We start from the raw sequence: 25,688 nt of genomic DNA on the forward strand, positions 1-25,688 counted from the left end.
CCACTGCCTTCCACTGACAAGTCTTAACATACTGTCAGCTGACAAAACAAAAGTATTTACATTACAGGGTCCAACACCATCGTCATAAAATGGGTAAAAAGGAATTTGGAGCTGAGAGATGGTAAATAAATAATGAGCCCATCACCTTTATGGGTGACTATGGACCATTCCTGCAGACCCAACTCTGAAGCCTTATCAAATATATCTCATAATAGTCCATCCAGGAAAATAAGGAGGGAAATCTTTATCCATTGGATGTCATTTACCATTGGTCCATGTTTATCCTATGAGTTGTTAATTCCCCCATACTTCCTCACATGTATGAATACCAAGTGAATACCTGAGAATGTGTCATGCCTCAGTGTCAGCCCTGGGGCAAGAAGCAAGAGGAGCACAGTGCAGGCCTAAGGCAAGAGGTTATCATGTGCTCCCTTTGTGGAGCCAGCCAATGAGCCATGGGTCTGGTTGTTGCAGCAATGACTGGACAATAAGGCCAAAAGATTTGAAGTGGTACACTCGGAGACACTGAGTCATGACAATATCTCAAACCCTGATGTTCTCACCAGGAGAGGTTGTAGGTTGACAGAAGGCTGGTTGTCTCCAAGTGAGGTCTGAGCCATCTCTCCCGTCAAACTGAAAAGCCACTCTGTTCTTTTCTGGTGCAAACTTCAGTTCCCCATTTAACTCCATAAATCAGTGAGGGTGGCATAGTTACCAAATTCGATTTCTTTACTTTTTTTTTTAACCTCAGAGAAGAGAAATGGGTCAGAAAAAGGTTTCCATGGGCCAAGGGTTTTGAAAGGATGGAGGTAGCTCCAGGACAATGGGGGAATTTCCACAAGCATATAAAGCATGTAGAAGTGGCCTCAGAGAGAGCCGTTGAGAACAACTCCTTTTATAAGGAGTATTTTCATTGTGAAATTCATAGCTTTTTACGTTAAAATTATAATATTAGCAGTAAACAAAAAAGAGGAATGATGGAAGGGAAGAAATGGAGGAGAAGGGGCTGGGGAAGCAATTTGAATTGGCAAAAGGAAAAGTGGAAGAGGATAATCATTTTATTTAATATTTTACCTAAATTTTCTTAGGTAAATTTTCCTTTTAGCTAAATTTAGCCCTTCTAGGGGCAGAGTTCTCACTGCCTTACTCCCTGATAAAAGAATACAAAAGAAAACAAAACACCAGTTGTTGTTGTTGTCGTTGTTGTTTGTCTAGTTCCAGCTGCTTTTCCTCCTGGTGACACTGAAGCCATTTCTGGATCTAGAGATCAAGGAATGTTCAACTCAGAATGATGGGAATATGTCAAGGAATGCTGGGAGGATGTAGCATAGACATGATCAGGCCATATATTTCCATTATGATCCCAGACAGATGCTGGATTAAGTACATCAAGGTTAAGAATTTGTATTACTTTATTTAATGCTCTGTGTGTGTGTGTGTGTGTGTGTGTGTATACACACACTTTTCTCTCATATATATACATATATATGTATATATATATATGTATATATATTTAAAACTGATTTTCACAATCAAATTATAGGCCTCTTTTCTCCAATTTTCTACCTCACCTATACTGATGACTGTAGCTCTTACCTCTAGACATCACCTTTTATATTAACCTAAAGACCAAGGGATCATTGTAGGCTTATGTAAATTGGTTCATTTATCGGTTGTTACTTTGTTTCAGGGTGAAGGTGTTTAACTAAATCTTATTTTCTGTTCTGTCTCTGAAAACCATGTCTTCCTAAATGTGCCACCAGAATTATAATTTTTATTTATTTCCAATTTTCAAAGTTGAGGGCTTAATTAAAACTGATACTTCTGACATCAGGGGTCAAAAATGCTTGTGATTGTGGACTTTCCTTTCTGTTTTATGAGATGAAATGCCTTCACTGGCCAATAAATATGAAGGGACTGGATATAAGAATGAAGAAGAGGAGGAGTCAATGATAAATTTGAAAGCTTGTGACCTACCTAAATCCACTCACACTTAAAATAAAAGTCAATGTTGTGATGATCAAACAGAAGATATCTGTGGGCAGCATTCCACATAAGGTCTGTGATAGTCTTAGATTGAGTCTAGTAAGGCATACACTTACTCTTGGAGCCATAGTTGGATATAGGCCACCTTACCAATGTCTGAGACAGGCTCTCCTCAAAGCCTGAACCTGAGGTAGGAACAGGATCTCAAGAGTTAATTAAATCTGCGAGTGTGAGTCAGAGACTGCTCTCTGCATTTCTTAGGAGAGCCTGTTATTGACAGACCATGATGAAGTTAGAGAGTCATTGGTCCCAGGGGATTAGTGCCTGTTAATTCTCAGGGGGATATACCTATGCTAGGAAAGAGTATGAGGGTATATACAAGAATAGGGATTCCCAACATGGTGCTAGCACAGAGAAGTTACAGAACCTGAAGAATTTGAAATCTTTTTACCCTTACTCTGGGATACGGAACCCGGGAGCTTGGTAGGTGTCCTAGAGACTCTTGAATTTTCCTAAGACTATTTTGTGTTTCCTAATGAAAACTCTGAAATTTATAGAGATCAATCTTATGCCTTTGAGAAAGCTAGAGGTAAAAATGCTTCATGGGTTGTCCAGCCTAAGGAATCAAACTGCATTTGGACAGCACTGAAAGCTGAAAAGCATAGGGAACATATGTGGGATGGGGTACATCTTTGTATTTGCATGATGAACACAGTTGAAAAGACAATGTTGTCAACAGTAAGTCATTTCTTTAGTACCTGAGTCAGGTAGGTAGCTTGTCAAAAAGAACTCACACATGGAATCTTAGAAATGACCATTTTGAGGAGACTTTTGAATAAGAATGGATAAAAAGTGTATTATCACTTTTCTCCCTCTGAATCCCGCATCCCTGACAAGGGCAGAGTGTCAGCGGCACTATTGGGGTTTTTTCTGGCCAAGAGCTGTGAAAAGGAGAGCTACTCAGGGTGTGAGTGATGCTGGCACCAAGAACACGAGCAGGAATAAGCCCCAATACTGGAGAGAAGAACATGAATTGGTCACCAATCTAAAGGGTAGACACTGAACAGCCAAGAGCGATGGCAAAGGAATCCAAGACCAGGGAAAGGAGGGCAAGAACTATGGCCATTCTGAGCTGGACCAGTAGGAATTGCATGGAAACAATGTATTTCAAGCACCTACAAATGGCAGCTGTGGTATGTGTTTCACCTCAAGGAAATACTCCCCACATATGCAAGACTGAGACAAAATGGTTGCTCAGTACTGCAATATGTTCTCCTCATCTGGCCTCATCACTTCTCCATATGACACACCCTAAGTACCACAGTTGTCATAGTCTCTATCTTGACTCAAGTTGAGGCAAAGGTCCTTCAAACATTTGGCAGCAGAGAGAAGAGCTAGTAACTGTTATCCCCTTCTTCACTGCTCTCTAGTTCCACCCTTCACCCTGTAAATTCTTCCATCTGGATGCAACTCCCTCTTTCTCTACCCTTGGCAAGAAATACTCCTTAGCTCCCCACAAATGGACCCATGCTTGTGCCTGGCGTTCCCTTCTCATCACTTATTATGGTGTACTAGCTGGCAGCTCACCACCCAGGGGATGATAACTGGTATCAGAGGAATGCTTCCTTTGCTTCCTGACGTGCTGTGGTCACTCCGACTGCCTCAGGCTGCAGTGATGTGCTGGCAAATAGTGCTTGGTCCTGGAGATCTCTCGGTGGTATGGTTCTGGGAGTAGTGTTGTGTAAGACAGTTTGGAGGGGAAGAATTAAAAGAATATAGCAAAGTTCAGAGCATTGCCCTGTGTTTTCACAATTCTTTTGGGAAAATTTACAACATTTGTGTATTTGCTTCATGTGACTTGAATTTTTTTTAAATGAAAAATAAAACATTATTCTTAAATGTGGAGCTCCCTTTGACCCATACTCCATGCCCACCATACTCATTATGGTGTGATTGTTCGTGTCTGTGTGCTTGTGCTTGGATGCATAATTTTCTAGTACAGGGGTCAAGAAACGTTTTCTGTAAATGGCCAGAAATAAATATTTTAGACTTTTCATATTTGTCTCTGTCATATATGCTTTTTCTTCTCCTTTTACACTCTTTAAAAATATTTTTAATACTCTCATAGATTGTACAAAAACAAGGCATGGGTTGAATTTGGCTCTGCATATTAGTTTGTCAAACTCTGTGGTAGATCAGTGTTCTATTTTCCACACATGTACCATGAACAATAATGTAAGAGGCCTCCTTTAACTCCTACTACTATAGCACTGTTATGAGTATATGACCAAGGACCACATTCAGGATGTTATAGTTTTTCCAGATTGCAATGTACTCCAACTTAATTTCCTTGATGCATAAATCTCAAAAAGTGTAGTTTTAATAACAAAGTTTATCGAAACACCTTGTTGCTTCCAAGCTATTGCGTTGTTTAGAAGTATATCAGGGAGTGAAGGTAGACTTGAAGAGTATGAAGGTCTTAAATATCATGAAGAACCTGCTTAAATATACTCTGTATTGCTCTTTACATAGAAAAAGATATTCCATTATTGCTTTATGAGCTATATTTAATTTATATTTAATTTACATTTAATTTATTTGTTTGTTGTTGATGTTACTTATTTACCAGGAGCATATAAAGGAGAGAACTACCTGTGATGTTTTCTCTCAATACGTCAGAAGTTGAAATCTCCACCTTCCTGTTGATTGGGATCCCAGGGCTTGAGCGTGTGCCCATTTGGATCTCCATCCCCGTCTGCTTCATGTACCTCCTGGCCATCCTGGGCAACTGCACCATCCTATTTGCCATCAAGACAGAGCCTTCCTTGCATGAGCCCATGTACTACTTCCTCTCCATGCTGGCCCTATCTGACCTGGGCTTGTCTTTCTCTTCTCTTCCGTCCATGCTGAAGATCTTCTTGTTCAATGCCATGGAGATTTCTGCTGATGCATGTATTGCCCAGGAATTTTTCATCCATGGATTCACAGACATGGAATCCTCAGTGCTTCTGATCATGTCCTTTGATCGCTTTCTAGCCATTCGCACCCCCCTGAGGTATAGCTCCATTCTTACCAGCTCCAGAGTTTTGCATATCGGACTGGCATTTGCTATCAAAAGCGTTCTACTAGTTCTTCCTCTTCCTTTCACTTTGAAGAGACTCAGGTACTGTAAGAAACGCCTGCTCTCACACTCCTACTGCCTCCACCAGGATGTCATGAAACTGGCCTGCTCTGACAATAGGGTTAACTTTTACTATGGTCTGTTTGTCGCACTCTCCATGATGTCAGACAGTGTGTTCATCGCGGTTTCCTATGTCTTCATCCTGAAGACTGTATTGGGTATTGCATCCCATGGGGAGCGACTTAAAGCTCTTAATACCTGCGTGTCCCACATCTGTGCTGTGCTCATCTTCTACGTGCCCATCATCACCTTGGCTACCATGCATCGCTTTGCTAAGGAGAAATCCCCTTTGGCTATGATTCTGATAGCTGATGCGTTCTTGTTGGTACCGCCTTTGATGAATCCCATTGTGTATTGTGTAAAAACTCGGCAGATTAGAGTAAAAGTCCTGGAAAAACTGAGTCTTAAGTCTAAATGATGGGGCAGAGATGGAAGGTCCATTTTCTCTATAATAAATTGTTTTAGGAGAAGGGCAATATTTCTTTCAAAGAGGAGATATTTCCTTTTACTTCATGGTCCTTAAGTGACATTAATTAATTAGTCAATCAATCAATTAATCCCTAAAGGGGATCTAATATACCACAGCATATCTGCTTTTAAAGGAAGAGGAGGCCTGTCTTTCAGAGAGTAGGCAGGAATCCTTTTGTTATTGTTTGGGGAATTGATGGCATCTATCTTCCGGTATGAATGAAGAGCAAGAATCCAGAGAGGCTTTTAAGGAAGAACTATGATCAGTGGCCCCAAACTGTGACTGGGGGAGCTCTGCAAGGTTCTGGAGCCACTTAGCATCTTTGTATTTGCTTTCCTTATTGGATTCGTTTTTGTGATTTACATTAAGCCCTTCATGTGTCTAAGTTGGTTTAAATATGTCCTCTTCCTTGTTACTCAAAGTGTGGTACACTGCTCAGCAGCAAAAGCATCACCTGGATAGTAACTAGAATTGCAGAATCTCATGCCCTGCTGCAAGCCTATTAAGGGAGAACCTGCATTTTACCAAGATCTTAGACGATTGGTATGTACATTAATGTTTGGGAAAGAAAACTGGAGGGGGGCAATGTGAAAGGGGAAACCTAGAGAGTGTGTTTTCTGCTGAAGCCACATTGGGGGAAAACTGTAGGAGGAAATTACAGGTCGTCATTGGGATTTGGCAGCATTTCTAGTAAAGGCAAGGGGCTGAGTCCTTGGGGCACGATGGATGGAGACCCAGAGGCATCTCTCTTATCATACATATGTCTCTCCCACTGACTGCATTATGAATTTCCACAAGGAAAGAGTTGTGACTTATTCAACTTTAAAAGTCTCCTTACGACTAAATACCTTGTTCAGAGTATGTGCTTGGTAGATGTATATCAGTTTGAAGTAAGAGAATAGTCTGGAGTTTTGCTGGGGTGGAGATTCAGGGGTGAATCAGGGCGGTCATCACCTAGACTTGACTTACCTCTGCACTTTTTACACCTCTTACCAGGAGCTAACATTGACAGGGAATGTAAGGGCCCTTCGTGAGAGCCAGGGGATTTAGGGCAGCCCATAATACCATTAGGTACCAGCAACTGTCAAGCCACAACACAGAATTGGCATCACTGTGGCCAGACAACTTTCTTATCGGAGCCTCCCTGGACCCACCTGTCACTTCCTGGCGTTATAAATGGAGACAGATTAGAGTGCCCCAAGGATATCCTAATGAGAAAGTATCAACAAAGAAGCTTTAGGAGTTGTGAGGACTATGCCATCTTTACTTAAGGGATCAGAGTCCAGGATTACTGCTACGTAATAGGATATAATGTAGCTCCAGACTGGGGGTTTAGAAACCAACCTAGAGAAGAAAGAGTAAAATGGCCCTATCAGGGATAACATGTCCTCTAAACCTTCTGTTATGATACCTTAGTCCTGCCAGGGAGGTGGTTAGAGGAGGGAAAAGGCTCTAGACTCAACCAGGAAACCAGTCCTCTGGTTTCAGCTCTGCCATTTTCTGGCTATGTGGTCTTGAGAAAGTTCCTTTCTATGTGTTGTGTATTATGATAGGTTTCATATGTACTTTGAAATGAAAAAATAATTCCTTCTCTCTGCATTGTATGGATTACTATGTTAATCTTTTTAAAAGCCATAAAATCCAAATATGATCTTCAGACAAACGTGTTTAGACAAGATAGCATTTAGATGAATTCATATAAAAATAGAGATTTACAAGTTATCTTGAAAGTAGGAAGGTATGGTAATACTTGGTGTACATTCTCACATGGAAATAGTAGGAACCCACTGAGAAGTCCCCACCATCACAGTCTGAGAAGGGACTTGATTTCATGCAATCCTTGTTATACCTGTTCTGTAAACATAAGAGCAACTGTTGACAAATTACACAGAAAGTAGTGAAGTGAGAATTCAAAACTAGGCCTATGTGACTTACAACTCTGTTTACATCACTCCACTCTCAGTAAATAAATGAGAAGCTAGAGGTGGGTGTACTAGGGAGGAAAAAGGGTTAAATTTGGGAAAAGCGGGGTTCCTCAGAGACCTCATTCCTGTGGCCTCAAGACTAGGCTGTTTCTCCATTCAACAATTTTAAAGGAGTATTTTGTAGCTGGGGCTTTGGATTAAGCAAATTCGAAATAAAGGCTGCCTTTGCAACTAATTTTATGTACTTCAAGCCTTCTTAAATTCTCAGTCTCAGTATTCTCATTTGTGAAATTGAGAGACTAATTATCTAGTTTAATAAGAGGATCTATAATATGCCTTACAGAGAAGCTTGGTATAAGATGAGGATATAACTGTTCCTGCCTTCCTGAAATATATCCTGATAGATCACTCTGTGTTCTCATTTAGCACTAGGTGGATTCAATTTGCTACTTTTCATTTAAAATGCCCTTCTTCTACAGTCACAAGAAAACAAAGATGTTTCAATATCAGAAATTGAACAACACATTAAAGCAGACAATTATAGGGACATCTGGTGGCTCAATCTGTTAAACTATTAGCTCTTGGTTTTGGCTCAGGTTATAACCTGGGGGTCCTGGAATTCAGCCCCAAGTGGGGCTTCGTGCTCAGTGGGGAGTCTGCATGGGATTGTCTCTCTCCCTCTTCCTCTGCTCTTCCCCCCACTCGTGTGCATGCTCTCTCTCTCTCAAATAAATAAATCTTTTTTTAAAAAGCAGATAATTATATTAGTGGGTGCTAAAAAAGCGCGTAATAGGATTCATCAAGTAGGCCTATTAAAAATCAATAAAATTGGAATACATATATATTATTGAAATCTTGGAAGTTTACCCAGAGATCTAGCAGCCAACCATTGTTCTAGCAGATGAAATATTAATGCCACTTCTGTTTCAAAAACAAGATTTGAAAGTTCACTTTTACTTTTAATCTTTCATAGTCCAATAAATTAAATAAAGTAAAATGAAATACATTGTGGGAATAGTAGGGAAAAGTTATCATTCACCTATTTTTACTTATATATGCTAAACACATATAAAATCCAAAAATAAAAATCTTTTATAATTCATATGATAATTTGGTAAAATATATATAAATGCAAGATGGAAATGTTTGTCTCAATCAAACATTATGTATGTGGAAATAGAAATAGGGAAATATTTTATTTATAAGAGCAACAAAATCATACATTCTAAAACTATAGAAATAAATTAAACCCGAATAATTTTATTGAAAATATTTTAAAGTGTTAATAAGTGAAACATCTATCATATATTCTTGGATGTGAATGCTTATCATCATAAATGTTGATTCTCTTACATTTAATCTATAAAAATAATGTAATTCTTGTTTGGATTCCAAAGCTCTTGTTTGTTTTATGAGAGGGGAATCACTTTATCCCATATGAACTAAGTCAGACTATGAGGCTACACTAATAGATCAATGATATGTGATTGTATACATGACATATATTACAATCCATGAAAAGGTCTGTAAAACGATGTACACACACGTTGAATGCCATCAGATGTTTCGGTCTTCTCGTTTCTCTGCTGTGTTGCTGTTTAACTCCTAGAGTTTCCTCAGTTATTGGGGTATAGAAGTAGTGGGGAAATTAACAAATACAAAACCACCACCAAGACACACTTGGAAGGTTGGGACAAGACCTAGATCCTGGCCTCTCTATGCCATGGATCTGTAGTGTAAGAGTGAAGAGACCACTGCCAACCTCTGGAACCTGTAAGCTTTCCTTAATGTCCACATGCACGCTTGCAAGGACAGTGGGCATCCATGTATATGTGCTTAAGTATACCCGAGTCACCATTTCATGCATGGTGAACTGAGTTCTTGTCATGGAAACCTTAGTACCAGGTAGCCTTGAGCCACCAAATGTGGAGGGGCCTCCTCCTCATTGAGCCCAACCCACCTTCTTGGACTGTAACCTCTTGAGTATTCTCTCTCGAATCTCCTTCATCTTGACACTATAGAGAATCGGGTTTATCAGTGGAGGAAGCAGGAAGTGGACATAGGAGAGAAGAGTATGGGCAGGCTGAGGTACTGGCACCCTGAGACGGTCAATGAGGGCCAGGAGGATCATGGGCACGTAGAAGAGGAGCACAGCAGAGAGGTGGGCAGCACAGGTTTGAGCAGCCTTCCAGCGATCCTCCCTGGGTCCAAAACCTTGCAACACCCTGCCAATTAGGCCATAGGAGAAGAAAATCAGCAGGGGGTCTAATCCCATAGCTGACAGAACCACCAAGAGGCTGTAGGCTGCACTCCAAGCTCCCAGGCAGGCCAAATGGGCTATATCTGGGTGCAGGCTGTAAGAATGGGTCAGAATCTGGGGGTGGCAGTAGGGCATGTGGGCAAGGAGGAATGGCAGGGGCAGGTGGAGATCCAGGCATCAGAAAGCAATAGCCACACCAATCTTGCCAAGGGCATCATTGGTGAGGAGCGCTGGGTAGTGGAGAGGGCAGCAGATGGCTAGTGCTTAATCTAAGGCCATGGCGAGCAAAACAGAGGACTCCATGACAGAAAAGACGTGGACAAAGAACATCTGTAGGAGGCAAGCTGAGGCAGGGACGAACGCCAGCAAAGGCAAGCCCCAGCAGGGTGGGCATCAGGGCCGTGGCCAAGCCAACATCAGACACATTCAGCAGGAAGAGGAAGAAGTACATTGGGCGGTGCAAGGTGGGATCGAGGGCAATGACCCAGAGGATAGTACCGTTGCCCAGGGCGGAGAGAAGGTAGATGGTGATGAGTGGTATCGTCCACCAGGAGGGTACAGCTGACAGACCTGGCATGCCCACCAACAAGAAGGTGGGGGCCATTGAAGTGTTATCAGGGGCTGCCTGCATGGGGAATGTTGACATAGCTTGGATCCCACTTTGAACTCTGGAACCTGAAAACTGATTGGAAAGACTTACTATTTTGACACTTTTGCATGATGCTATCTAAAACAGCCTGCCTCCCCCTTCCCCAGCCCCAGCACACACACGCTTACACATTCCCTCCCTTCCCGGCATACACGTACATTTTACTCTCTATGCCATGGTCATCTCTGGTCTTGGCAGTTTTTCTAAAGCTGTCCTTAAATCTGTTCCTCTCCCTAAATTGTCTCCCCACTTTCCTTTAACCTTGCCTTTTCTTGAAGCTTTTCCCAAACTCATGTCCCACCATCAATGGCAAACACCTGCGAGGGGGTCTATACCCCTTAAATACCGTTTCAGCTCCCCTCACCCCCAGACATTCTGACTTCCGTGCTGCCTCAACACACTCACATTTCAGGGGACTTTAAGTGTTCTCATTAAAGTCACCAAATACCCCTTGAGTACTAAAGCAAGGGGCACTCATATTTCCCAAACTAATGTATTTTTCAATGACCTGTGGCTGTTATAAATCCAGTTTCTCCTTTTCTTCTTAACTCTACCTGGTAGAAGTTAACTGCTCAGTTCACCTTGCTGTTTCCTGCCCAAGGTCCATCTTGGCATTTTTGAGGGATCTTTATTTGGGTCTCTTCTTTTTCTTCAGTGGTCTTATGTACTCTCGTGACATTAACTAAATTCTGTAAACTGATGAATCACAAATATATCCCCCTAGATCATTGTATATTCATCTCACCCTGGAAATCTCTACTCTTATGTCCCATTTATTTTTATGTTATTTTATTTTATTTGAGAGAGAGAGAGAGAGAGAGAGGGAGAGAAAGAAAGCATGGGCAGGGGGAGGGGACAAGGGAGAGGGAGAAACAGACTGCCTGCTGAGAAGGGAGCCTGAAATGGGACTTATCCCAGTACCCTTGGATTATAATCTGAGCTGAAGGCAGATGCTTAACCAACTGAGCCACTCAGGTGCCCCTGTCCCATTTATTTTAAACTCAAATAATACAGAAGAGATCTTCACAAATACATCTTAAAACCTCTTCCAGTTTCCTCAGTTAGGAGACAGTGGTAGGAAAATTGCAACAACGACACAAGAAAAAAAGCAAAAAGGTAACATACCTGATTCCCTAAATCAGTTGGTGATATCACCACTCACCAGTTTCCCAAAATAAAAGCCCCACAATTAACCTCACTTCACATATAATGTCCAAATAGTTTTTCTACTTTCAACAAGAAGGACTGAGCACACACTATAGTCTTATCTCTTTCCCTCAGCCAAATGTCCAAAAAAGTTAGAACTGAAATTCTAGTCAAAAGGACTATGAAATTGTGGTATGGGGTAAAGAAAAACAAAGACATGCTAAATTATGTTCTTAGGGGAATAATGTAGACGTAAATTAAATCTAAATACTTATTACAAAATTCTCAATGTATATATCCTAAAAATATCAAGTTAAATATTATAAAAATAAATGTTAAACTTTCAAAGTATAAGGGAAAGTAAATGAAACAAAGATCTTAATCATCTAACAGAAAGCATTAAGAAAGGAATGAAGAGGGGCGCCTTGGTGGCTCAGTTGGTTAAGCACCTGAATCTCGAGTTTGGCTCAGGTCACAATCTCAGTCAGGGTTGTGAGATGGAGTCCCCTGTAGGCTCTGAGCTGGGAGTGGAGCCTGCTTAAGGTTTCTCTCTCCCTGTGCCTTGCCCCTTTTCCCCCTCTTAAAAAAATAGAATGGATAGGAACAGATAACTCAACTGTAGCATGATTGAGTGAGAGGGTTGAAAAACCCTGCCCTGAAAAGCAACTGCAAAACTAGTAAATCTCTCAATAATACCATGTTAACATAATGGAAAGCCATCAGAAACATCAGCCCATTCATGAAAGCTATAGAACTTTGGGAAATAAGTCCCACGTTATTGGCATCTGGGCTGGAGCTGCCCTCCATATCCCCACTGCCTCCAGTCCTGTCAGCAGTGGTAACACAGGGACAGCTGACAGCTTTGTTCCACTGCCTGAGCTGGCTTCTTTGATTTGGAGCTTGTAGGTCAGTGTGGTGATGTTGGTGGCAGGCCAGTGGGGAGGCCCAAGGCTCTACTAGCTTGAGGTTGTGACCGTCTTTGGGGTGAGCCATGGATCAGCGGACTAGCTGGGTATTTCATAGGGAGTTCTAGTGAACTGGCAGATGGATTTCCAGCCATAACATCAGTTACAAAGTAAAGGACTAAACACTCCTCACAAAAAGTAGACACTGTTAGGATAAAGAAAGCAAGGAATAGCTATACTCTGCACATTGGAGTCATACTGTAGTTGCCAAGGTATATAAGTTGAGAGTAAAAAGATGGGAAAACATATACCATAGAAACAACAACTAGATAGCTAGAGTGGCTCCCCAGTATCAGACAAAAAGGCTTAAAGGCAGGAAATATTATGAGACAGAGATATTTCATAATGAAATGAGGAGAAATATCAGAAAGATAGACATGTATAAATGCACATGCAATAACACTAGAGTCCTAAAATACATGAATGAAAACTGACAAAATTAAAATAAGAAATAAATGATTCAACATTATCAGTTGGAGATTTCGATATCCCCTTCTCATTAATGAGACAATGAGACAGAAAAACAGCAAAGAAACAGAAATCTTGAACAACATTATGAATCAAAAATGACATTTATAGAATACACAACATTGTGACAAAATTAGCCTCAATAAACTTTAAAACACTAAATCATACAAAGTATGTTTCTGGGTACAATGGGACTAATTTAGAGATCTCTAATAGTAAGGAACATGGACTTTAAGCAACACACTTTTAAATAATCAATGGGTTAAAGAAGAGGTAGCCAGGGAAATTAAAAACTATTTTGAATTACATAAAATAGAAAACAGAACATACCCAAACTATCATGTACACTTAGAGGAGTGCTTTGAGAGAGATTTATACATTGGTATGCCTAGATTGGAAAAGAAGGTCTCAAATCAATCACCTGAGCTTGTACCTTAAAACGAAGAACAGTCAAAACCCAAAGTAGGTACAGGTAATGTAATAGGTAAGGATCAATAAAATGGAAAATTGAAAACAACAGAGAAAATCCATGAAACCAAAATTTGTTCTTTGAAAAGATAAACAAAATTGAAATAATACTAAATCACCAAAAATAATAAATCACCAAAAATAATAATAAATTACCAAATAAATAATAATAAATTACCAAACTGACTCAAGGAGAAATAGGAACTCTGAACAGACCTATAGTAAATAAAGAAATGCAATTACTAATTTAAAATGTTTCTTCAAAGAAGCCCCAGGCTCAGATCGCTTCATTGATGAATTACATCAAAAATCAGCATAAGAACTAATATTAAATGTTTCTCAAGAGTTTTTTTTTTTTTAAATAGGGGAGAGTTTTTAAAAATCCAACTCATTCTAGTCCCCATGGTGGAATTAGTGATTTTATGAGGAGGTGAAGGACCAGAGCTCTCTCTGCCAGATGAGGATAGAGTAAGAAGTTGTCCTTCTGTGAGATAAGAAAAGGCTTCTGACCAGGAATCAATTCGCTGGAATCTAAAATTTGGACACCCCAGACTTCAGACTCTGAGGAATAAATCTATGTTGTTAAAAGTACATATATAAAAAATCCAACTCATGCTAGGATTATAGTGTGTCCTTGATTCTAAAGCTAGACAAAGACATCACAGAAAACTATAGATACATATCTCTGCAGTGAAGAGACATACGAAGTATTAAGGTAATAGCAAATAAAATTCAACAACATCTAAAAAGAATTATGTACTTTGATAAAGTGCGATTTATCTCATAATAAGGGCATCTGTGAATAAACCTACAGCTAACATCATACTTGCCTTTAAGATTTAGAAATAGGAAAAGTTATCTGCTTTTGCCACTTGTATTCAACATTATAGTGAGGATTCTAGGTAATGCATGAAAGAAAACAAATTAAAATGCCCACTTCGGCAAGGAAGTTATAAAATGATTGTTATTCACAGAGGGCATGAACCTGTATGTAGAAAATTCTAAGGAATCCATAAAAAATAGTCCAAAAATTAATCAGTGAGTTTCACAGGGTCGCTGGATATGAAGTCAAGATACAAATATCAATTGTATGTTTATAAATAGCTGTGAACAATCTGAGAATAAAATTAAGAAAATTTTATTCACAATAGCATCAAAAATTTTTAAATAGGAATAAATTTAACAGAAGATTGACTATTGTACACTGAAAACTATGAAACAATGCTGAGAGAAATTAAAGAAGCTCCAAATAAATGGAGAGTCCTTCCACATTTATGGATTAGAAGACTCAAGATAGTCGATATAGTTAAAATATTTATGAATACAGAATATTTCGGTATCTCTCAAGTATCCCCCAAATTACCCGTAGTTTCAACAATATCCCTAACAAAGGGCCAGAGGCTTTCTGTAGAAACTGATAAGCTGATCCTAAAATTTATATGGAAATTGAGGGGCAGGAGGCTGAACTAGTTGCCCATGGCCAACGACTTAAGCAGTCAATCATGGGTATGTAATAGAGGCTCCATAAAAACCCCAGGAGGACAAGGTTCCCTGAGATTCTGCATTGGTGAACAACATAAGGAGACTGGGAGCATAGCACAATGGAGAGGGCATAGAAGTTCCATGCCCTTTCCCAATCCCTTGCCCTAGTCATTTCTTCTATCTGGCTGTGCCTGAGTTAGATCCTTACAATAAACTGGTATTCTCCTAAGTGAAATGCTTCCCTGACTTCTGTGTGTTTCCTTAGCATATTAATCAAACCCCAGGAGTGGGTCACGGGAACCTCTGATTTATAGCCACTATGTTAGAAGCATAGGGAACACTGTGTTCTTGTGATTGGTATCTCAAGTGGGGTGGGAGGTACATTCTTGTAAGACTGAACTCTTAGTTGTGGAATCTGATGTTATCTCCAGAATTGTGGGGTACACTGCTAATGTCCTGAGAATTGCTTGTTGGTGTGGTATACCCCCATACACAACTGGGATTTGATCTCGGATTAGGATTAGCGTTTTAGAGGGAGAGAGAGAGACAGAGACAGAGAAAGAGGGAGACGTAACTTCAGAGTCATGCCCATCCTTCTTGTGTTTCTTGTTGGACTGGGGATACCCCTGGACCTTGAGGCCTCTGTCTAGCCTGTCCCCAGGATTTTGCAGGGGTGAGAGTGGGGGAAGGTCTTAGTCTTGTCGCAGGAAAAGAATTCAAGGACTGAGCTGACACAGTGGTTGAGTGGTGTTGATGAGGGAATAGAAGGCTGGCTGAAGACAAAGCAGAAGCTGACACCCTGTAACACCTCCACCCCCCCCCATGTATGCAACATTCCTCAGCACTCCTGGCTGCCCTAAAACTAAGGAAAGGACCTGAAGCTCATTGATAGGGACAGGGTGATAGTGTAAACAGCCTTGGCTTGACAATAAGCGGGGCCTCCGATATCCTGCGAGTCTTCTTTGACGTGTGAAGGTATCTGCAGCTCATTGATAAGGACACAGTGATAGTGTGGACAGCCTTGGCTTGAAGATGGTGGAGCCTCCAATGTCCTGCGAGTCTTTTTTGAAATATGAAAGGGCTTTCTCAGCCTCCCTTTTTCCTTACCTCCCCCAACCCCATAGTATATAATCAGTCACCCCTCACAACTGCATCGCAGCTCTTTCTGCCCAAGGGTCCTGTCCCCGTGCTTTAATAAACAATTTTGCACCAAAGACGCCTCAAGAATTCATTATTGGTCATCGTCTCCAGAATCCACCCCACTGAAACTCACCTATATTCTACGACTTCATCAGTGTTAAGTGAAGAGCTTGTGAAAGAGAGAGCACACTGCGGAGCTGTGAAAGTGGGAAGCTCAAGGGACAGCTGTGCAACTTAGGGTTTTGGCATCTGTCTTTTATTGACAGCTGTTGACTAGGGAGTGGAATATTTATTTCTTGGGAAGGGGATTTCTGGAAGAGCAAGGCTTAGTGCCTTTTCTCCCTTACTTGGTCAGGGTCTCTGGCCTTCTTATCTTGGGCCTGTCTGGTTTCATCTGGCTTCTTGTGGAGTGCTGCCAAGACAGGCCCCTGACTTTTCCAGTAGCTGGCCATGATTTCTCCTTTGGGGGCCTCTAGGTATCCTGCGAAAGCCTAACTAACTGCCTACTCTAACTTGGGGAAGAGTGGAGACTTACCCAATCACTCCCGGAAGAAAGGCAAGAGCTGGGAGAAAATCCCAGGTCTCCTGACTTTGTGTAGTGCTTCTGTCACTCCTTTGCTACTTCTAGGGAACTCTTAGGCCTAATTTCTGGGAAATTCAGGGCAAGGGATGCTGCCTCAGGGCTAGTTTCTTCAGTAGCTTCTCCTTGAAGCATTGCTATTACCAGTGAGTCAGTAACCCAATACTGCAGTTTAGATTCATGTGTTTATGTGCCTTATGAAAGTGAGAGCTCCCAGAGAACCCCTAAAATGGTTTATATGAAATGGTTTTTTTAGAATCCTACATGAGACCTTTTCAGAATGCAGTATTCATCATTCCCTTGTTTGTTCATTTAACAAATATTGAAGCGTTGCCCCATTGCAGACTGCTGAGTGTTGGGCATGCAACAGTAAGAATGATTTGGCGTCTGTCCTCAAGAAAACTCAAGCAGTTGGAAGACAATAAAAACGTAGCTGTTGAGGAGTAGTAAGACGGAAGACACACAGAAAAGTCACTATTGAAAAGTTACTGAATGATTAAAACAATGAATGAATGACTGCCTCTCCCATGTGGATTCCAGAAAACTGGCGTGAACACTAAGGCCACCAACCCACCTGAGCCAGAGTCTATACTGTCCCATGCTGGACATCTCCATTCCTTTTCCAGAGCCACGTTTTCTCTACCTTCAAAGATCTTTCCTTTCTGATGTCTGGCTTGCCCATTCCTGCTGCACTCCCTGTGTTGTTTTACTGCTCTGTTCCTGGTGGTAAGAGGACCACTACTGCAGATCAGGTTAGGACACCCATGGAGCCCTTTCTACTCCACTCAGGAAGCCACTTGAAATGGGGAGCCTGTTGCACAGGTATCCAGACTCTATCCCCTCGCCTCTACCATGAATCCTCTTTTAAACATGAGAGGTTTAAAATGAAGCTGCCACATTCAAGAAATGGGCACAGATTTCTTTTTAAATCTTCCCCTAGGGTGTAGTTTTGTACAACTCCAGGGGCATCAATAATATGGATTATCATGTAAATTCCTCTTTACAGTTGTATAATCCATAGCTCTTTATTTGTAAGCCTAAGACCTATAGCTGATTTCTTAGAAAGGGTCAATTCCTACCTTGGAGATCTGTTTTTCAATTTCTTAGCTTGTTTTTTCCCCTCCACCCCCATTTTTTGGCTCTTCTATATATGCTGGCTCCTAAATATACCCCAGGATGTTACTTAGATTATGTGGTTTCTGTTTCCTCATATACAAAATGGAACCAGATAATTATACCTACGTGTACATAGGCACCTGCGGGGATCAAAGCCCTGTAAGAAATATCAGGCTAGTATTTGGAGGGCTTCCAGAAACTAGTGAATCCTACGTCTTTCTGCTATGGTCTATACCTAAGATAGATACTTGAATATGGGAGCCCAAAGACTAAGACTCCAGGTTTACCTGGGATCGGGAGGAGGTGAAGGCTCTGCGAAGTGAGGCATCATACCTCCTTGGCCCTTTCTTCTTTCTCTGACCGTGGGAGTTTTAGCCTCAAAAGCTAGACAGGACTAGTCAGTGACTTCAGGAGTGGCAGACTGAGAATCAATAGTCAACACACCATCAGATCATCAGGGTATAAAAGAGTGACAATAGCAGATTGTAGCAGGTGCTGTGAGAGCTTGGAGGAGAGGTATGTAGCATGAACTATGAACTTGTAATGTACATAACCACAGCAACAAATGCAGTACTGGCTCATAGTAAGTGATGAAGAAATGCTTGTTGAATTTTGGTGTAAAATGTCATCGTACTAATAACAAGGTGTTTCGCTCTGTGCAGAATACACAATACTGATGATATATTATTCTCCTCTTGAAGTTTCTCCAGAATTGAGGCCAGACGGCATAGATGGGCTCTGAGTAATGTTCAAAATCCAGGAGAAGCTGACCTGCTTTTGTTCAGTGCTGCCTGGCCTCTCCTAGTCAGTAGGTCACCTAGAGGTGTGTGCTCCCCAAGAGAAGAGAAGAGATGACTCTGCCCATCTCACAAATGGGAAATCCGATCCCTCACTCAAAGGACACCCTTGAGAATTTTTGGAAATGAATACGGAGATGCTGAAATTACTTACAGATGTGATGTCCTGGACCCACTGTCCACTGGTTCTTCAGGTTGGAATGGAGGCAATCATCTATTTCCACTGATTCAGAATATTTAAGGCTACTTCTAATCAGGACAGAGCTGCACGGCCTAAGGAATGAATTTTCCTATTGAAGCTGGGATTGTAGGTATCCAGTGTGCTTGTTTTGCTCATTTCTTACTAACTAGGTTCTCTGATTGCCAGTCTCTCTTGTTCTCCATGCTATTCCCATCTTCTTACAGAACGTTTGGGACAACATAATCGCCCAATCGGTATTTCTTGACTCGACATTTGAAATATTCCAAATAGTTTATATTTGTTAATAAAAAGAAGTGTATAAGGGACGAATTGTTTTTCATATATCAAATTTATCTTCTTTGACAAACAACATCCTTCAGAGTTTCCATGGGAATAATGAAATGAGGCCCTAGGACTGAAAAGTTTAGTGTCCCATTTGGCAGGATGGAGGCCAAAATGGACCTGCACATGTCATCCTGTGGTGAGCAGTGGAATTGTTGTGATGGTCATACCAGCCCCATGTAAACATTTAACCATTCATTCCTGTAAGTAGTTTTTTGTCGTGAGCCTGGTTTGGAGATAGAATAGTGTATGCCTGTGCTATACTTTTATGGAAGTTATATTCCAGACAGAGGAACAGATGGTGAAGAAGTAATTTAAATAATTACACATTGTGTTAAGAGAGGGAGGAAATCAAATAGTTGTGTTGGTTAAGAAACATGTCACTGATAAGGAGTGTATTCATTGAAACCTAAGGGATGTTGAGAGGAGCGTAGAGTGTTCTAGAAAATAACAACTGAGTGAAGTGGGAAGAATTAGAGCAAAGCTCTAGAGAGATAACAAGTGGATATGTTTGGAAGAAGGCTAGAAGGGCTGAAGCAAGGGAAAAAGGTAACAATTAGTATGGTAACAATACCTCAATGGGTACATTGAAAAAATAGAGTATACTGCTCAGAATTAACAGGAAATGACCTACTTATCATACATGCAACAGTAAGGCTGAATCTGAAAAACTTTATACTGAATGAAAGACACGGGACTCAAAAGAATGTATTATTTATTCTTTTATTTACAAAAGCGGCAGTGAGAGAAAAATTAATCTGTAGTGAAAGACATCAGCTCAGGGTTTTCCTGGCTGGGGTGGAGAGGGGGTGATTGACCCCAGAGAGACACGAGAACCTTTTATGAAGTGAGGGAAATGTTCTGTGTCTGAATCGGGCTGGTAGCTACAGAGGCATGCATGTGTCAGAACTCTTCAAAGTGTGGGTTAAAATATTTACATTTTATTGTCACAAGTTATACAGCAACAAAGCTTATTTTAAGAGAAAAAAAGAGGGACTCACAATCATTAACTGATTTGCTGAGAACAGGATCAGGATCCCTTTGCATCTCTAATATTTGGAAATCTTGAAAATGCTCCTTCAGAGTAGCCATTCATTTCTGGGGACACTTTTAGGCTCCTCTAGCTGTTTCTCCTGGGAGAAGCAAACATGTTCCCGATTAACTCTTCAAGCACCTCCATCTGATGTTGGTTTTAGTAACATAAGAGCCTGAGTTCTAGAATCTTCTTCACTGTTGGCTTTGAGAGGAGAGTGGTGAAGGAAGACAAATACACAGATGCAGTAAATGTGATAGATGGTTTTGCCTTGTTTGTGGTGATGCTATCACGTGTGTATGCATATGTCCAAAGTCATCAAAATGCATACATCAAACATATGCACCTTTTTGTGTAAGTACGCCACAATAAAGTGAAAAAATCAGAAAGTATATAGTTTTCTAAAAGAGCTTAACGTTTTAATTGAAAAGGAAATTAAATTTTGACAAATCCTCAAAGTTCTAGTGACTTTCTCACTACCTTTAATCATACAATATAACTATCTTCAGAAGAGAATCTCCTTTTCCACTTTTTTTCCAAAACTTCTTCATTGTGCAATCCATTGCCATCAGGGAACAGGCAATTTCTGGAAGGAGAGACCAACACTCACCCTACCAAATGCTCCCTGTTACCAGTCTCAAAATGTTGTGATTCTGGCAGCAATTTTCATGGAAATTTTCAAGCTTTTTTGGAATTTGCTGTATTCTGGAGTCCTTCATCCTCTATGACTGCCTACTCCATTCCCCTAGGCTTTGGCATTGAATTAACCTTTTTGTACACTTCTGTTCTTGTTTGAATTTGTTTTTTCTCATACTGAAGTTACTTCCTCAATGAAGGATAATTTTTAAAAATACATGAAAGTGCAAAAAGAAAATTAAAATACCACAAGTCTCAGAATTGAGTTGCAATTTATTAGTATTTAGATGTATTCCCATAATCTTTTTCTATGCTTATGTATTTCTTTTTAGAATTGGTATCATCCTTATGGGCAGACGTCTTTTTCTTTTTCCATACTATTAAGGGCAGACGTTCTTTTTCTTTTTTCCATACTATTATGTATTGATCATTTTCACATCTTTACATGTTCTTTGCAAATACACTAGTTAAATGATATATGATAATCAATTGCTCATTCTTCATATAGATCAAGAAATGTATTTTCCTGGTTTTGGTTTTATAAATAATGAATCTATGCATGTCTTTGTACTTTTCCCCCACAAATTCTATTTTAATAAAGAGATTCCAAGATAGAAAAATGCATGTATTTTATAAATATTTTGGTGGAAAGTTCTAATGTCCTTTTTAACAAGGTATAGCAACTTAGACTTGTCCTGGCAGGGTAAAAATCATTTTCAACTTAGTGGTCTGTGGAAGATGGCATTCTGTTCAAATCTTCACTGATTTGAATGGTGGACATACTTTTTACTCTTTCCTTATGATGAGAAACATTGGTCAAATCAGGATTTATGATCAATCACATCTCTTAGAGATCTCTTGTTCTGGACATTTTGAAAATTGTCCCTTTTTTTCTGTAGGGTTGCTAACTTCTGGGCTTTTGTTCCCAAGACATGACTTTTTTATTATGTTAAGTTAGCCAGCATATACTACATCATAAGTTTTGTTGTAGTGTTCAGTGATTCATTAGTTGCATATAACACCCAGTGCTCATAGCAACATGTGCGCTCCTTAATACCAGCTCACGGCTACCCCACTCCCTTCTGTAACCCTCAGCTCTGTAACACAGAGTCCAGAGTCTCTCATGGTTGTCTCCCTCTCTGATTTCTTCCTATTCAGTTTTCCTCCTTTCCCCTGTGGTCCTCCACTCTATTCCTTATGTTCCATATATGAGTGAAACCATATGGTAACTTTTGATGCTTTACTTATTTCACTTAGCATGATCCACTACAGTTCCATCCATGTCGATGCAAATGGTGGATATTCATCCATTCTGATGCCTGAGTAATATTCTATTTTATATATGGACCGCATCTTTATGCATTCGAATCACAGAGATGACATTATGCTAATATGCGATGATCCCACGTCAGTGGGGCAGTGGGGTAGGTTGTGACCCTTGGCTCAGGGATCTTTTCCACAACATCCTTGAATAACCCTGTCCCTGATCTGCTTGGTTCTAACTCCGTAGATAATGGGGTTGAGCATGGGAGGTACCAGTAGATAGAAATTAGCGAACATGATATGTACCACTCGGGGCACATGACGTCCAAAGCGGTGGGTGAGGAAGGTAAAGAGGGCTGGGATATAAAAAGCCAAGATGACACAGATATGGGAAGCACATGTGCCAAAAGCCTTGAGCCGGGCTTCATCAGAGGGCAACCTCAGAACAGTTCTCAGAATCATCACATAGGATATACTGATGACAATGATATCAAAGCCAACCACAAAGAAGGCCCCAGAGAGCCCATATGCACGATTGACTCTAGTATCTGCACACACCAGCTTCAGCACAGCCATGTGCTCACAGTATGACTGGGGAATGACGTGGTTGGGGCAGAAGGGCATCCCGGAGACCATGAAGCAGAAGGGACTCACCCACAGCAACCCTCTCATCATCACAGCCTCTCCCAGTTTCCCCACCATAGCTGGGGTCAGGATAGTAGAGTGGTGAAGTGGGAAGCAGATAGCCACATAACGGTCCAAGGCCATAGCCATGAGTAGCCCAGACTCCACAGAAGAAAAGGCGTGGATGAAGAATACCTGGATGAGGCAGGCATGGTATTCAATCTCATGAGCATGAAACCAGAGTATAGCCAGCATTTTAGGTTGGGTGGAAGAGGAGAGGGTCAGATCAGTGATAGCCAGCATGGCTAGAAAGAGGTACATGGGCTCATGCAGAGTGTGGTCAGTTCGGACTACATGAAGGACAATGATATTGCCAACTATAGCCACAAGATACATGGCACAGAGAGGAAAGGCAATCCAAAAGTGGTAATTCTCAAGTCCTGGGATCCCAAGTAGGATGAAGAATAGAGGATGTGAAGAGGTATTTCCTGAGGCCAGCATCACAGAATGGTTACTTGTTCTCCATTGTAATCTACTCTCTGTAGGTGATAATAATCAAATAAGTAATTATTACTATTTTTTAGATTTTGAAAGGTTCAACTGAATAATAGGGCAATTGGGCTTAACAGTAAACTGGAAGAATTTCAACTGTTTTAATAAATAGATTTTTGCACATAAAGTGATGCTACTCTTTATTTCTCATTCATATTTATGTCATTCAAAATGGAATCAAAGCATACTAGCTGCAAGTGTGATTTTTGTTGAAGAATCAATATTTTCCTTGAAAGTAGAATCTGCTAAGGGAAAACTATCCTGACAAATAATGTCAGTAATAGTCATTCTTGCCCTCCTATCCTTCAGAACTAACTGACTTGTTTAACCTTTCCCATAGGTTCTTTCCAGCCCTTCGTTTAAGCCACTTGGGCAGCTTTTCAGGGTAGGAAGCCAGTTTGGAAAACACTTTGGCTTAAAGGCTCATAGCAAGGTATGTAGTGATGTTGCGTTAGCTTTGCCTCTAGGAGTAACAGGAGAATTTGGGCTGGAGGATAACGGACTGATGATTGTACACCTGTAATTAAACCTATTATCTTTAGTGTATGTCCTCTAGATTAGAGTCCAGCAAACTTTTTAGTATAACAGGTCAGATTATACATATTTTAGGCTTTGTGGGCTATACATCCTCTGTTGCACTACTCAGTTTCGCCCCTGTAACCTGAGAGCAGCCACAGTCAATACAGAAATGTGTGAGTGTGGCTGAATGCCAATACAATTATGTTTATAATAACAGTCTGGAAGCTGGATTTGGTCTGCAGGCGATAGTTTTCTAAATCCTGTCCTGATGGTAAATTTTCATGAGGTGAACCCTGAACAGTGCACCATGCCTAGCACCTCTGTGCTTGGCACAGAATAGGGGTTTAATAAACATTTGCTGGAGCAAATAACAAATAAATGACGTTGTTTGGTGGAAAAGGACTTTTTAACTGCTTAGCCATGTCTTAAAATCATTGGAGAAACCTTGTAGACACTACTTTGGCACCATGGCCACAAGAGAGTTATTCATAATTCTCGTACTAGAGTCTGCTGTGCTGGCCCGTGAAAGACCTGAATGCCCTCCTCTGCCTATACTTGCTTTACATGGTCGATCTTGTTGGATCCCTCTGGTGACTGTCACCTCCCTAGGAGTCTATGACACAGAAGCTTACCTGGTTCTTAAAGGCACCTTTCCACTGTTTCATCTCAGTTGACCTGAATCTTTGATTGAGTCTCCTCCATAAGAGAAGCACCAGATAAAAGGAGTATCTTTTCAAATCTCCCATAACAAATCACCTGTTGGGACTAACAAGTGTTTCATTCAACCAGACCTAATGGTTCCTAAAAATTAGAGTTTCTTTGATATCCCAAGTAGACCTAACCTCTTTCTGATTTTCCCTAGCATTATAACATTGTGAGAGATATGGGGCTCAGACTTTACAAATCTTGCTCTACATTGGAGGCTTTCCTATCCTACCTTGGTAATAGCTACAGGTTTGCTCAAAACAAATACTCCTATCCAGGTTGTGGTGAAAATTCAGACACACACATTACCTGGGGCCGAGGGATCTAGTTTTATCTGCTCCTGCCCGGCTTGTTCTTCCAGTTATATGTGCTGTTTGAACCGGAGTCTTCCTCTCTCCCTCCCTTCTGCCTCCTGTTTTTCACCCTCCATTTGTGAGGACATGGTCACTGAGGCTCACGGGCACCTGGAAAACATACTTAGACCATCTTCATTCTTGCCCTGGGTACTGGTGAAGATTCCTGCTAAACCTGCAATTTCTCCACGTGCACAAAAATCTCTTCAATTAATTGTGGAAGAGGTTGCATTTTTGTAAATATAACACCATAAGCATTTACATTTAATTGTTTTTAACTCTCACAAAGTCTCTGCCCAGGAGGCTTAATGGGGAACTCACCTGTCTTCACACTCCTTTTGGCGTGGTGTCTCTCTCATGTGGTGACCTGGGACCCATATCTGAAGTAGGAGATGGGGGTTCTTGACAGGTGCCTTTCTTTCTTCTCTATACCTACAACCCCATTGAATCTGGTGTCCTTACTATCAGCAATTCCCTTGCCTTTTTTACCCTCAGACTTATGCACTCAGCCTGTGCTGAGAGAAGGCTCTAAGTCATGTGGAGTAGACAGGGAATTAACCAATCTTGGATCGTTTTGTGAACTGTGTGAGGTTTTCAATCATATTTTGGAGGGAGGTACAAGTTATCAACTTGCTGCTGGGTGGAAGGAGGGTTATGTGCGTTCCCTCAAGAGTAGGAAAAGAAGATCAATATAATTTCCCTTCTTGCCCAATATTCCTTCCCCCTTTCCCTGCTTTTAAATATGTCCCTGTCCCTGCTGTCTATGGGCTAGATCTCTAGTGAGCCTAGTGCATACTGACAGAAGGAATTAAGTAATCTTTTTCAACATTATCACTGGGGTGATCACA

At 40.8% G+C, this 25,688-nt stretch overlaps 2 protein-coding genes and 1 pseudogene across 2 annotated transcripts; 1 reads left to right on the forward strand and 2 right to left on the reverse strand.

Moving 5' to 3' along the window:
* The first annotated feature begins 4,599 nt into the window (after positions 1-4,599).
* LOC113269511 (olfactory receptor 51A7-like) lies at positions 4,600-5,585 on the forward strand. The gene has a single exon (XM_026518390.3). It carries the CDS (start codon positions 4,644-4,646, stop codon positions 5,583-5,585), a length of 942 nt encoding a protein of 313 aa, XP_026374175.1. The 5' UTR covers positions 4,600-4,643.
* Positions 5,586-9,503: 3,918 nt separating this feature from the next.
* Positions 9,504-10,467, reverse strand: LOC125282528 (olfactory receptor 51S1-like; annotated as a pseudogene).
* An 11,800-nt stretch (positions 10,468-22,267) lies between these two features.
* LOC130544611 (olfactory receptor 52R1-like) lies at positions 22,268-23,215 on the reverse strand. The gene has a single exon (XM_057317043.1). The coding sequence runs from the start codon at positions 23,210-23,212 to the stop codon at positions 22,268-22,270; it is 945 nt and encodes a 314-aa protein (XP_057173026.1). The 5' UTR covers positions 23,213-23,215.
* Between the last annotated feature and the right edge of the window lie 2,473 nt (positions 23,216-25,688).

This window comes from Ursus arctos, unplaced genomic scaffold (assembly GCF_023065955.2).
Source record: "Ursus arctos isolate Adak ecotype North America unplaced genomic scaffold, UrsArc2.0 scaffold_22, whole genome shotgun sequence".
Classification (NCBI taxonomy): domain Eukaryota; kingdom Metazoa; phylum Chordata; class Mammalia; order Carnivora; family Ursidae; genus Ursus; species Ursus arctos.

Coding starts and splice junctions, on each gene's coding strand:
- LOC113269511 (XM_026518390.3), top strand. CDS start 4,644: ATGTTTTCTCTCAATACGTCAGAAGTTGAAATCTCCACCTTCCTGTTG.
- LOC130544611 (XM_057317043.1), bottom strand. CDS start 23,212: ATGCTGGCCTCAGGAAATACCTCTTCACATCCTCTATTCTTCATCCTA.